Source organism: Anopheles funestus, chromosome 2RL, assembly GCF_943734845.2.
Source record: "Anopheles funestus chromosome 2RL, idAnoFuneDA-416_04, whole genome shotgun sequence".
NCBI lineage: Eukaryota > Metazoa > Arthropoda > Insecta > Diptera > Culicidae > Anopheles > Anopheles funestus.
Window position 1 is genome coordinate 81,715,299 of NC_064598.1, and position 14,886 is coordinate 81,730,184.

The 14,886-nt window shown below is 45.3% G+C and overlaps 2 protein-coding genes across 3 annotated transcripts; both read right to left on the bottom strand.

Moving 5' to 3' along the window:
• Positions 1-33: 33 nt before the first annotated feature.
• On the bottom strand, positions 34-5,469 carry LOC125761353 (fibrillin-2-like). 2 transcript variants are annotated; one of them, XM_049422400.1, is made up of 6 exons: positions 3,852-5,469; positions 3,587-3,772; positions 2,606-3,447; positions 737-2,192; positions 523-665; positions 34-408 (listed from the first exon to the last, which is right to left on the bottom strand). In XM_049422400.1, exons 1-6 carry the CDS (start codon positions 3,944-3,946, stop codon positions 317-319), a joined length of 2,814 nt encoding a protein of 937 aa, XP_049278357.1. In that variant the 5' UTR covers positions 3,947-5,469; the 3' UTR covers positions 34-316. The 2 variants fall into 2 exon arrangements, with proteins under 2 accessions (XP_049278357.1, XP_049278356.1); XM_049422399.1 differs by having other exon boundaries at positions 34-665.
• Positions 5,470-5,712: 243 nt separating this feature from the next.
• On the bottom strand, positions 5,713-14,677 carry LOC125774976 (uncharacterized). Its single transcript, XM_049445354.1, has 10 exons — positions 14,331-14,677; positions 11,274-11,400; positions 9,408-9,588; positions 9,211-9,328; positions 8,207-9,144; positions 7,909-8,146; positions 6,993-7,443; positions 6,421-6,917; positions 6,175-6,354; positions 5,713-6,091 (listed from the first exon to the last, which is right to left on the bottom strand). Exons 1-10 carry the CDS (start codon positions 14,453-14,455, stop codon positions 5,947-5,949), a joined length of 3,000 nt encoding a protein of 999 aa, XP_049301311.1. The 5' UTR covers positions 14,456-14,677; the 3' UTR covers positions 5,713-5,946.
• Positions 14,678-14,886: the final 209 nt, after the last annotated feature.

Sequence of the window (14,886 nt, forward strand, 5' to 3'; positions counted from 1 at the left end):
TAGAAGAAAATGTCAAAGTATGTACGGGACAAATTTCAATTTAATCAATCAAATTTTTATTTACGTAATTAAATCGAAATCTTTTGCTAAATTTCTACTAACTAACAAACTAAACTACGAGGTTGTAGTCACTTCCTAAGAAGCAACATTGGTACACATATTTACAGAGGCAAAAATGGAAAACCGATGCGTGTCTCGCCTATCCAAGGTAGGAGGTTCCCTCCTTCACTGTAGGAGCGTGTGCGAATTTCGTGCAAGCTAACCGTACGTTGGTTCGCTTGTATTTTTTTTTTTTCAAGATCCCCAAGCCGGTGTTTCAGATGGTTTCAATTTCGAGATTCAATTTTGTAAGCTCGTTCGTCTTGGAGTCCGGTTTCGGCATGAAGTAGACACAGTTTTCCTTGCTCTCTGTAGGGAAGAGAACGACCAGATTGTAATCATTATAATCGGTGGTACGGTTGGCAGTGTCACGCTTGCTGGCCCTGCTACTCGATGACTTTCGACGCCGAGCTTGTACATTACCGAGCTTGCCGACGTGATAGTCCTTCTGGCGGTTCCGCACGATCATCTTCACAACTAGGACGGCTACGATCAGTGCTACGGCTGCGATCACCGGGATGAAATAATGTATGTAGGACATCTTGTAATAATCGCTTCCGGAGTTACTGTGGAATAGAGGATGCATTTGGTTTGGCTCATGAGTATGAGTAGCGGTAGAACTCGCAAGATTGCATACCTTTGTTCATGCATCTGTTGAATAACGCTTAGCTCGCGGTGACACAGTAGAGGATCGTCCTGATCCTGATAATACCCATCCAGGCAGCTACATTCGTTTGGTCCTACACAAACACCATTAGTGCAGCCGTCCTCACCACACACCGGTTCGCACACATTGCTCGATCCGTTCACCATTTCGTAACCATCGTGACAGCGACAGAGATCTGGCGCTGCACAGTATCCTCGAACACAATCCTCGCTACAGATGGGACCACATACGAACGGTTCGACGAGTTCGTGTCGTACGAGACATTCGCAGGTATCGTTACCGATACAGCGTCCCATTTCGCACGGTCGCTCACAGTATGGTTCGCACCGGAACGTGTTATCGTTTTCGTGATAGAAACCTTCCACACAACGACACTCGCCCTGTTCACACCAACCATTCGAGCATTCCCGTTCGCATGCTAGCTGACGTAGACGAGCTGATCGTTCCTCTGGAGTTTCCTCCTTTACACAGATGCTGTTACTATCCTCGGCCAGAATATATCCTGCACGGCATGCACACAGTTCCGGACCGATGCAATCCCCATTGATACAAGCAGCCGCACAGATCGGGTTACAACTATGATTATCCTCGGAATTCATTTCATAACCCTCCCAACAGTGACACCGATCGTTTCCGGCGCACGTTCCATTAATGCAGGGTCGCTCACAAACTGGCTGACAATCGTACGGATCGAGATCGGTTGCCTTATACCCTAGCATGCAGAAACACTGTTCACCATGGCAATCGCCATTCCGACACCGACCTGTACACCGTTCGTACGCTTCTCGCAATAGTTCTTCCTCCGATCGACAGTGGCTTTGGCTACCTTCAACAAACACAAACCCGGACTTACATTCACACTGATCTGGCCGAACACAGGTTCCGTTACGGCACGGTTCCATACACACCGGTTTGCAGTTGAGCGTGTTCCCTTCCGGATGGCCATATCCTTCATTACACCGACACTCACCCGCCCGACACTTTCCATGCCGACAGCTTCGACGACACTCGGCCATCCGTTCCTGCGCTAAACGTTGGCGTGTGAGTTCTTCCACCGATTCGCACCGTGTCTGGTTGGTATCCACAAACTCATAGCCTTCATCACACTGGCACACATTCGGCCGAATGCACCGTCCATTAATGCAACCAACACTGCTGTAATCGTAATCCTCACCACAGATTGGTTCACACACGGACACATTGTCCAGCGATAGACGATAACCATCGTGGCAGAAACATTCGCCACCGCTGCAATCTCCGTACGTGCAACCGTTGGGGCAAGTTTTCTCACAATGGCCATCGGTAGGATGCTTAATGTAGCCCTCATCACAGATACATTCGGCGCCGTGGCATTGCCCATTGGTACACTTCATGCGGCACAAATCATCCGGATGGATGCACGTATTTTCCTCATCCGTTACGTATCCTGGGGAAGAGGAAGAAAATTTGACAAAAATTAAAGTTTATCGCACTTCAAAGAAATTTAATTTAAATTATAACCAAGTACTCTTCTTCACAAATTCCCTCAGGTAGAGAGAAAGCCTGACATCCTCTAGAGTTAACATAACTAGAAAATCAATTCTGTAAAGGACGGAAAATACAGCTCCGGATGGGATTTTGAACCGATCCGGCTATGTCAAAGCCAGCGCCACTACCAACTAAACCACCAAGTCACTCTTTAAGATGGAAGTTAACTTTCAATATAAATAACACATTTACGCAACTCACTAACTTACTCAGCATATTTACACTGATCATGCAACTAATTCACAGCAAGTCATGCATTAATGACCATCTTTAAGAAAATATCAATCAATACCATCATCCACATTAACTCACCTTCATTGCATTCACACTTTTCCGGTTCCACACAGCGCCCATTGATGCATTCCATCTCACAAACCGGCAAACAATCGAAGAGTGCATTAATATCGGTATAATTGTACCCCGGCAGACAGGTGCAAGCGTTCGGTCCGGTACAGATCGCATTAATACATTCCGTCTCGCAGATCGGTTCACAATCACCATCAATCAGCCGGTAGCCACGGTCGCACACGCACACATTCGGTTGTACACAGTGTCCCAGGGTGCATCGTTCACACAGCGGTATACACTCATCCCCGATCTTCCCATACTGGGCGTGACAGATACAGACACCCGGCGCTATGCAATCCCCATTGGCACAACTTCCATTACACACCGGTTCACATACGAATGGGGAGCTGGAGTTATCGTTCGAATAGCCCGGAAAACATTCACACTGGTCCGGTCCAACGCAGGTTCCATTTTGGCACGGTTCGGAACATACCGGACGACACCCGTCGATATCCTCAACATATCCTTCCGGACAGCGAGGTGCAGGTGTGGTCGGAAGAACACACGCTCCGTACGGTGAAAGGGTAAAGCCAACCCCACACAAACACTCATCCGGAGCGACACATTGCCCATTCAGACAGCCTCCTTCACAGAGTGGCCTACAAGAACGTTGCCCATTGAGTTCCTGCAGTTCGTAACCATCGTAACATTGGCAGGCATCTGGTAGCGTACAGTACCCATTCGCACAGTTGTTACATTCGGCCACACACGTCCCATTGTCGGCTCGGGTATACCCGGTATGACACTGGCAATAGCCAGGCCTTGTGCAGATCCCATTATCACAATCGCTGCAGTGCGGAATGCATCTGTTGGTGTAGTGAAGCAGAGAGTGCGAACTGACGATAAGAAATTATGCATACAGCAAAGGAAGCAAGTGCAAAATGTCTCAACACCACTTCCGTCACTTCCGCTTCCAGTTGGATGATCGATGCGTCTGTTACTTACCGATGGTTGGACAGCTTCTCGTAACCATCGTTGCAGGTGCAGACATCCGGTGCTGTACATTTAGCATTCTCGCACGGTAGAGAACAGATCGGCAGACAGCGTAACTTTACCCGCTTGTATCCCTTGCAGCACGGTTGATCGATCACCGTCACCCGTTTTCCATTCTTAATCTCCGTCCTCGTTTTCCTGTGGGTGGCATCAGAGAGTGAGCTGTTACTTATCACACTTGATGTGTGGTTTGGAGCGTTACTCCACAGACACTTACACGTTCGTTTTGGAGCATGCGGCATTAACGGTTGCGGTGGATAGGATTGCCAGGAGCAGTACAGCACCCGTCACAATGATCTTCAGATAAAGCATCGTTACTATGCGGTTCGATGTCTTGCGTACACTTTAAATCACACAAACACTCTTGAGAATCTCTTAAACCCGTAAGAGAGACAGAGGTTTAAGAATGAAGAAGCCACTGAAGAATGCGTCCTGTGCGGTTCCTGCTCGTCAACTGACTGAGGATCTCGACGATCGGTATCGTACCCGGTACGGTGGTCTCGGTTTTTGGAACCGTTTCCTTCACCCTCCGGGATGTTTGTCCACCACTCCTGTCGCCTTTCTCCCGCACGTTTCAATCGATGGATGGCACTCGATCGAAGTCGTCGAAATTTGTCACCCAATGTCCGAAATGATTTATTCCGTTGCGCGCGGCCTACCGACGGGCAATGCAACGAGAACCCTTTTGCTACCGGACGTCACCGAAATGGCGAAGGGAACAGTGTGTGAATGGACAAGAAACTTATCAGAATGCTGAAGTCGTTTGCCGCCTTCCGATGCCGTAGTTTGCGCCGTTTCTTCTTCCGCACAGGGCACAGAATAATGAACACACAGGCATACGAGCGAGAGAAGAGCAGAAACTAAAAATATAATCTTTCTCGAACGCGGTTTGTTCGTTTTGTTCGTTCCTTCTCGTACGGGATCGCAAGACCGATCGTTGCGCATATGGAGAAAGATCTTGCCGTGGCTGGAGTGCGTTTCTGCGTACCGCGTGCCCGCGCGGAGAGAAACAAAACAAATATGTTGCCCCGGCTGATCCGTTCCATTCTGCTGCCTCTATTCCTTCCGCAAACACACCGCCGCACGCAAGTGCGGATTGCAATTGTAAATGCAACGCACGCACTGTGCAATGCGGACCGAGCTGGGTGCGATCGTTTCCCGTGATGGAGAGTGTCACTGGCAGCGCCATTACCATCAAAGGAACAATCGAACCGTTCTGGCAAATGCGGGAACTGGCAATTGTACTTAATGGTTGTTCTAATGGCTGTTTTTGGGCGAATTGTGGCTGTGGAGGGTGGATGAAAAGGGGAGAGAAAAAGGAAAGTTCAACACTCAAAAGGGTGTCCCCACCAAAAAAAAAATGGGGAGATGCAAAGGGTAAGGGTGCTATTGTGTGCGTAATGTTATGTATGTTGTGCATTAGAGAGAGAGTATTTGTATGTAAATATTGCGAGAAAGACCCGAAACGCAATGTGGTTCTGTGGTGAGATTCAGGCATGTTAATCCGAATCTCCCCTCGGTGTAATGGATGTTTGAAGGGAACACCATTTTAACCGCATCAACCCGCATGTGGTCGTTTCTTACACCATTCCGATAAGAAATCTCACACTTCTGGAAAGCTGTGGCTCTAACACTTTGCGTTATGAATCATTAGCTCGTATGTTCAATATGAGCTGGTTGAGTGTTGATGTTTATAAATTGTGGATTTATGTTGGAGTTGAAGATGAGGCAAACAACAGTGAATATGAAGATCGTTCCAGTATCGGCAGGCTCGAGTGGAGAAGCCATCTGGTAAGCGCAATGGAATTTAAATCCATTAGACGAATCGTTTGTCTCGTAATATGTGCATTTTGGAGAACATTTTAATTGCTTTAGTAAGTAGTTTTAAGATTTAAAAAACAAAAAAATATTTAAGTTGACAAGACATCCAAAATTAATAAAATTACGCAAAGTTTTCAACATCAGATAAATTTATCTAATTCAAACTCATTACTTCTCCCAGCATTTAAGTTCTTTCTTGTTTACACACAATCGTTATAAATAATGATTAAAAACGCATAACAATTCAATTCAATTGCCTTTCATTAATTAAGCATACATTTACTTTTCATCGTTACATACAATCATGTTTATGGTTTGTTTGTTTTTTGCATTTTTACACTACTAACTGTTTTGCGATAAGCGCTATCAAATAATGGCGCAGTGCAGCGCAAAATCGTCGACTCCGGGTTGAGGAATTCCGTTTGCAAACGAACCTATATATGGCGTACGTTATCTGTATTCGCGGTACTGTTTTGTTCAGCATGTTTTTCTTATGATTTGACTCCATCGAAGCGTTTGATGCATGCTTGGTTTCCCTTCAGCGAACGATCCTTAACGTATCCTGCATTGCAGAGGCACATGTTCGGTCCGGAGCAGACACCATTTGGGCAACCGTTCGGGCAGTGAGGAATGCAACTAGAAGGAGTATAGGAGAGAGAAAGAGTCGATAAGAGATTGCACAATGTGTAGTAGAATTTCTTACAACTCGAAAAACTCACTGGAATGGGTTGGCCAAATCGAGGATAAAACCTTGTTTACAGCTGCACACATTCGGCCCAGTACATTCCCCATTGAGACAGGGATGATCGCAGGTAGCGGTGCACTGATCGCCAACCTTCTGATATCCTGGCTTGCAGGAGCACGTATTCGGTGCGGTACAAACACCGTGGAAGCAACCACTAGATAAAATTATGCAGTAATAAATACACTTCAATCTTCCTTTTTTCCTGCAAATCGCTACTCACTTGGTGCAAACTGGTTCACAGCCAGTTTCCGACATCTCATAACCCGCTTCACATTGGCATACACCTGGTGCAACGCATCGCCCATTCTGACAACCTCCGTCACAGTGTGGAGCACATTTGAGCTTCGGATCGAACGAATATCCCTCGCTGCACACGCAACGCTCCACGTCCACACAGCGTCCCTCATCACCACAGCCTCCGGTACATTTGGGGACACAGGTCTTACCGCTGGTGCGATCCAACTCGTAACCCTCGTGGCAGCGACATTCACCCGTCCCGACCACACAGTCTCCATGATCACATCCGATCGGACACGTCGGAACGCAACGTCCCTGACCATTCCGTACAAAGTCTGGATAGCATTCGCAAGTGTTCGGACCGATGCAAAGCCCATTTAGACATGGTTCCTCGCATACGGGTTCACATTTCCAGAAGTTGTGAACATTACGCTCATATCCGGGACAGCAAACCCGGATGCGGCTTAGAGAAGGATTTGACTAGAAAAAATAAATACAGAGAGAAATACAAATCACCAAAAAATAAACTCTAATGTCGTCAAAAAGTCAACTTACCCCATTGCCTTGCGGTACATCTCCCCGGTGGTTGTACTTCAACAGCGACACTGTGGGTACCTCCTCAAAACACACACCAGCTGGAATTTGTCCCATGGTTTTGTTCATGAACCGATCGAATGCGCTAACTGACTCGTTCGATCGGTGCAGATTCATTATGGTTGCGTTCGGACGGGAAGGTTCCATCTGGATGAAACTCTCGTTCACGAACGTAGGATAGTGGGAAGCAACCTGTACGTCACCACCTTTGCGCCATGTTTTCACACCTTCCTGACCGGGAGCGAGCCCAAACTGGCATATCAAAGCCAAACCGACCAGCAGGCACCACTTCGCAGCTTCCATGGTTGTTACGTTACCACACAGCAAACACTCTTTAGAATCTGTCCAGAGCACCAACTCAACTCTTACCGCACGGAAGGTTCCGGGAGGATTAAAGCGACTGGCGAGAATTCAGCGATTTCTAATGACGCTATTACGCGAGATGATATCGTCCCGGAGGCATTGTTGAGTGTGGGCGACATTGTGGATGATGTGATTGGCTGCGCGATTCTAAGGTCCGATCTTCGTGGAATTTCAAGTGGTCGTGCGAGTCTAAGCTGCACATATACACTCTTTCAGACGAGTTTGACGCATTTGTGACATGATGACACGTTTAATGCAAGAGGTGAAGCAATTCCATATGGGACGTGTGAAGCGGTACAGTAAAAAGGGTTGATTAATGGATCGTATAGAAATTCATATTTCATATGCCTATTGAAGCAATTCTAAAGAATACATCAGTAGCGGTAAACGTGCTCATGAAGATGTCGCGCGCAACAAGCAAGTAGCATCTCATAAAGAAATGAGTCAAGCGTTACAAAGTCAAAACAAAGTTTATTACTTTAATAAAATAACCCAAACTAAATGCTAAAGCTACGTGAGAACTACTGGTTTCGAATAGCTGCCATCCTTCTCATCCAGCTGAACCGTCGGCTTATCTGGCTGGGTCGTTCCATTCGCCACTTCCGCTAACGGTGGATACTGAATTTCGTCATAGATATGCTCGAGGCTATACTTTCTGGGTGGTTGCTTTTGATTGATGGAAAAGTTGTAATTGTATGGTGAAGGTTTAGCCCGATGAATGAAGCTGTTGTTCGCCGGTACGTCGTAGTGTTCTGTAAAGAATTAAATGTGTGACTCTTGATGATGTTCGCATCCAGCCAGCTGTAACTCACCAATATCTCCATTTCTTTGTAATTTTGGCTTCACTCTTGTGTACGTTACATGTGGAAGATCTGGTAACGGATCAGACGAACGATTCGATTCGCACCCCGTTTGAACACTCTCGTCCACAATCTTTACTGGCGCTGGAGTGCTGGGTGCAGGTTTGACAAGAGTCTTCCTATTCAAACGCTTCATATAGAAAACCACCGACAGGAGCAGTGCTAGTGTGATCAGCAAACAGGAGATCGTCACGAACGCCTGTCGATCATTGGCTTCACTTTGTGCCGCACCTTCCCCGGAGATGTCCACCAGTACGGGATGGTTTTCCGATTCCAAGTATACGAGCTGTGTGTCCGTTTCGTTCATGGTGTCGTTCGCGGTGGAAGGTAATTCATCTTCCTCTTGCGATGTATTGTTGATCGTGGAGCGATCTTCAATTTTCTTCACCGCCGTATCGATGAAGGTGATCTCGACGCGTGAAGTGGTCGTAACTAGCTCGTACATAGTTTCGTTGCTGGCCGTGCGCGAGTGACCTTTTGTGAGGACCATGCTCATTTCGGTGTTGTTCGGCAGGTACTCGTGGTAAGATTCGGCGTAGGTCGCATTCGGTAGCATCTGTCCAGCAGCTTCCGTTGTGGATGAGGTGGGTAGTTCCGATGAAGTGCTAGAAGTGCTAGAAGTAGTATTGGCAATGTCGTCGATACCGATGGTAGTAGTGTGGGTCGTCGAATGTGTTACATTATCGACTTTGATCCACTGCTCAGCCGATATTCGCTCAGTACTTTCGGAGGAAAAGCTGTTCTCTATCGCTCGTGTAATGTTATCAAACATTACTATCTCATCATCTGGCATACAAATTCCTGTCTGGGGATGACAGAAGCGTGTGCTGCAATTACACTTACTGACGCACATCGTTCCAAAGAACCCTGGCGGACAAGGAGTTTCACAGCTGAAAAGGATACAATTAAAATTTCAGAATATATTGTATTTTGCTTCTATTGGTCCAATACTCAACTATTTCCCCATCCATCCCTCATTGCATCGACAGTGTCCAGTTTTGGTGTCGCAATGTGCATAATTCTGACAGTGGCATCGATTCCGACAATTTACACCCCACGTTCCGTTGCGGCATCCTGAAAATAGTCACTCAAACCGCTTCATTAACTACCGCAACACGGCAGACGAATGATCAACTTCAAAAAAGGAACCTACTCTGCAGACAATATTTGCCCCCGAATCCAGCCTCACAAGTGCACACGTTCGGCGCTATACACTCGCCATGGATGCATCCACCGCGGCATATTGGACGACACTCGCCGCTGGTTCCATTTCCGGTGCGCCGTTCCTGATACCCTTCGCAGCAGAACTCCACCCGTCGCGTCTTGGTGACGTTCTGGAAGGTTATTTTAAGCGATCGAAGTTCATAAAAGTGTCCTACCGTTATTGCCAACTTCTGCGCACAATCGTAAGGTGAATGTTAATACCCTGTACTTCTACACCGCGCCATGATCATATGACATGTGCGTAAGTTAATGGTTCATAGTGACAGTAAGGGAATGGTTTTATTGAAATTCAGAACCACCACGACGTGATGATGTTTACGATGACCGGAAACCAAGTTCCGAACATGGTGTGACGCAATAAATATGATCAATGTGTGTATGATACGGTGGTTTGGATTTATGATGCTAAAATGGCGAAAGTGTACTAAACAGAGGTTAGGTGTGATGATGAAACAATACATTAAAAATCCATGTTTTATGAATCAATTGAAGGCGAAGGCATTCCAAGGAATTCTTCAACATGTAATTTCTATTTATGTAAAAGGAAAACCCTATTCATAACATGTCCATTCCAAAGCGTTTTCGGAAACGTTTTAGAACATTTAAATTACCCGTTTGTTTAATAATAAGCTTCCACCTTCATTCATTTACAGTCGGAAGTTGAAATAGTATCTCCGTGAAGGTGTTTCTGTCTCTCCTGCTGCTTCTTCTTATGAGCACATCCCTGCAGCATTAGCATTTTCATTTCCCAGGCTCGCCATAATACACATGCTCATGTTCGGCTGGCCGATCAGTACAAGTCCCGGATCACCACTTCAAACCCATTAAAACACATCTCCAAACCCGGGCACGATCGGATCGGCTGGCTGATTAAATTAAAGCCCACCAGTCCGCGTTCTGCACCTCCCCTCCCCACCCGGGGGGGGGGGGGGGGGGGGGGGGGGGGGGGTGAAAAACAAAAGGCGGACGTAGCCCCGAAACTTACCGCAACTCCGAAACCGAATACTAACTAAGCAGTGAAGAGGATTCTCTCACAAAGGGAAAGATAGCAACCGGCAGATAGCTTGTCTTGCACGATGATGGGCTTTTGTTTTCTCGCTCGTTTACTTTCAATCGGGCGCGGCATTCTGACAGATAGTGAGAATGTTCAAGTCGTCCGCTTCCTGTTCTTGAAGCAAGGGTGCGGGTTCTGTCTTCGCCTGGTACGTTTATCGGCCTTCCACCTCGCGTGCAATCTGCGTTCGCGGCGGGAGTTTTGATACCCGGTAGAAGATGAGTAGAAGACAAAGAAACGCCCGAAGCGTACTGAAACTCTGGTGCACTTGCCTGGGGCGGAAGTGACAATATGAAATAATGGATGAGACATTTTATGTTCGGGCTGAAGGGGAGCTTGTCCGGCCACCCTTATCGTCCCGTAGCTCCCGTGGCTGCTAAATCTAATAGCGGTAATTGATGTTTACGATCTGTTATGGGCGCCCGACTCCTTTTTCGGGGTGGCGCGATCATTTTGGGTTGTGTATGTTTTTTGGCGCGCAAAAGCAGCATAATTTGGTGTTTGAATGGCAATTCATGGCGGCACATTTGCCTGTTGTAGCAAACGTCATTTTTATGGCATCTTGATGGGTCAGTTAAGGCTGGGAAGGTAACGGGCTATTAGCTTAGATTGTAGAATGATGACTCAGATTAGTCTGCTGAAGGAGGAACACTGGGTGTCACAAGCTGGGAGTTGGTTTTCGTGATTTAAATGAGATATAAAACATGTGCTTACTAATGAGAGTGTACTAATTATTCTTACCTGTTTAACAAACACTTCCTTAATTTCTGTTCGATACGAGGTGCATCTTGGCGGGATCTCCAGACACCACTGTCTCGTTAGCACCTGCACTGTTTGATTGCGTGGTATGGTTTCCGTTTCGGTATAGCTGCAATGTTGAAAACATGCGTAAAAAAACACTTAAAAATATCATTAGCCTAATAGCAACTCTTTGCCCTTTTTAACAGTCTATTAGCGTTGTGCCAATTAATTTGAAAATTGTTTCTTGCACATGCTCACCACCAACAACACTTATTTCAACTTTAACCCGATTCCATTAAAAAAAACAAAATCATAGAAAGTCATTACAATACAAAGCCTCTTCATACAGTGGAGAGCGATATTTTTTTTCTTCACATCAATTTTATTCAAATGCCATAACGAGATCGGTCCCAAGTTTGCCAGACCAGAACAAAGTCCCGATCGCTTCCCGTGTAGTGCCACTGTACCACACGCCATCGCCACTCGATTGCATCACTCACGATGTTCACATTTAGTTGCTCTCCCACCCGATACGTTCGTCAGCCCCGTTGGCCCACATTCGGTGGATTTGGTGAATTTGCTTTTGCTCTGCCTTTTAATTGCCCGTCAGCATCGCCAGCACCCTGGGCCAACGTTGGGAGATAAAAATGCGTTCGTGTTAAGATTTTTAGCTGGCAGTTTCACTAAACAGCCTCACTTTATGTATATTGCGCACACTGACTGATTGGACAAGTATGGGTTTTTTTGGGGGGGAGGTTGTTTAAAGTGTGCTGGGAAACATTTTTCGTTGCCCATTTCGCATGCGATCATACGAACGGGAGATTCGTGAAGAGGCATAGCGTGCACGGTGTTACGATAACAAAAAAAGTTCTGAGTGAAATTTGACAGTGAATGCAAGTGATTAACACATCTCTTGATGTTCAGTTTACATTGTCATAATTTCTTTATATTTTGCAAATTATTAGCTCATATTATCATGACTAATTTCTTGAGATATAATGGCAAATTGATATAACAGAAAAGTAAAATTCGCAATTAAGCTTGTCAGTCTATTTTAATTTGTATATTGTTTGATTCTGGTAATAAGACGTAGAAAATTAATTTTATAATACCATAACAATATCATTCACTTCTGTCACCTCTCATGACATCTTCCATATGACAATAATTGGGGGGGTAATAGAGCATTTTATAGTGTGTTTTACTTTTTTAATAAAAAATTGATGATTCAAGAACTACATAGCTTTAACCTAGTTGCGTTACATGGAAGATATCGTGGAAAGAAATTGCATTCTAAAAACACGTTTTTGTTGATTTAATTTTTGACCAAATATGTAGGAGCGTTCCATTAATTAAACAGACCAGAAAATACTACCAATAATCTCATTACCTTCATATACATTTTTATTCTGAATTTTCCTAGTACAGATGAATTCAGTGTAAAAATTAAATAACAAAAATAATGAACGATACTAAAGTATGAAAATTTTATTCTCGTTTATTTTAATTTATCTTTAGAGCTCTTTCATTGATATAGTTGTTTATTTTAACAGAGTTAAAAAACTAAAAAACAAATAAAATAAAACTGTCAGCAAAGTATTAGCAATATATTAATTATCTTAATCATCCTCGTCTGAATCACTGCTCACAACAATGTCTAATGAATTACCAAGGTAATTGAATTTCGGTTGGCTTAAGTACAAATAATCTGCGCAACTGCCACAATGAAACTGTTTGTCATTGGCGCAATTGAGGCTGATTTATGTCCCCGCGTGCAACAGCCGCTTAATCACATTCACGTTATGCAAGTGCTCACTAACTCCACTACTCCTTAACCACGCTAGGTGGCTGATCCGAAAACTGTAACACGCATCATCTCGTCCGATGTAGTGTAGTCAACCTTCCTCTGTACACTCTTCTGGACCGGCATCAAAATTTGTGACCGATTTTCGACACCATTTAGCAGCGAAACCCATTCAACCTCATCGATATAACGTGCGTCCTTTCTACGCTCGTTAGTGTCCGTCACCGTGCGTGGTTCCCGTTTGGATGCGTTCCACTGTGTTCTCATCAATCATAGTGATTGGAAAAATGACACTCACCTTCGACAGGTGACTGTGAGAAAAGTGAGATGAAAAGCAGCTCAGCTCAAGCTGTTATGCAACGAACAGCGACAAGCGAAAGCACAGGCGGGAAAATCCGCATCTACTTTCGTGCCAAAGAACGGTAAAAATGCGGAAGCATCCCATCGGGAGCACACCCCAGGTTTTTGGAAGCGACTAGCAACGAACTTAGCTGCTATTATCGTTGCTTCGTTACTTAAGGGCTTGACTATTAGTGAAAAAGAGGCAGCAGAAAAAAAAGCACAACCGTACCTACAACAGCCTCCAGAGTTTGGCGTTGATTACGGGGATGTAGAAAAAAAATCGACTGCCTCCTTCCCGACGGGAGCGTCGTAACGGACAGTAACACAGCTGACGGTCAGTGATGTTGTAGTTATTTTGTAGCAAAGCACAACAAACTACTGCCTCGCCTGTTTCTTTCCTTCCACCTCCGTAGCCTAAACGAACCAATTGTTCGACTTAGGGAGGTCGGCAGAGAAAATGCAACGCCGTACTGCAGCGTGTCAACTACAGCCGGGCGAAGGTCCAACAACACAAGACCAAAATCGTTACGTTTTGCCCAAGGCAAAAGGTGTTATTTTATTGCCATTCCTTCGAGGGTAGGTGGTATACTTTTTCCACGCCCCGCCACGTGGGGCACGTGGAGAGGACTAAGTGTAGTTCTCACAGCGAATTACGATCCATTACATTATCCAATTAATAAGGCGGCTATTGACACCTGGCAGGGAAATTGACAGTGAACCTTTGGTGTCGCGGGGCGTCCGGTGCTTTTGTTCATCGGAAAAGACATAATAGCGTCGTTTAATGAATTCTCGATTAAAGATTATGAACCACTTTGGTGTGCACTTAATAATAGTCCATATCGCATGTTCCTAGTATCTTCACAAAACCTTGGAAGAGGAGGTAATAAGTGTAACACTTGCGATTAGATTACCTCTCATATCGATAGCACACATTGTCACCTTGCAAAGAACACACTTGGGATGTGATCAGTAGCACCAAGAATACTGAAACGGCTCCAAACTGCACTGGACTGTAATTCTGGAGGTAATTCTTCATGATTTCTTCTTCACGTCCACGTCTAAATCAACACAATTAAGCACCAAACACCATTACGGAACGTTATTTCAGAGTCCGTTTTAACTCAACTGATGTGTTTGCAATTTTCCAACAAAAAAGTTCACTAATATTTTCCTTTCACTTCCCGTATAACAAGAGCACACTAAAGACGACCCGTTCTTAGCCCGTTTCGCATCGGTCAGAAGTCAACGGAACACTGATAGCATTGCGGACAGATCCGGCCGATGATTCCGATTGCTCACCGCTTCCTCGAATCGTCAACAATCTCGAGGATCATCAACATCTTGCCTCGGAAATGTAACGAGATGAAGCACGATCAAATTCAATTTAGCGCTCCCTGCTCGGTGTACGGCCGGCCCTTCGAACCCATGCGTCTCGGACGCATTTGGGTTTGCATTTGTCACACATAA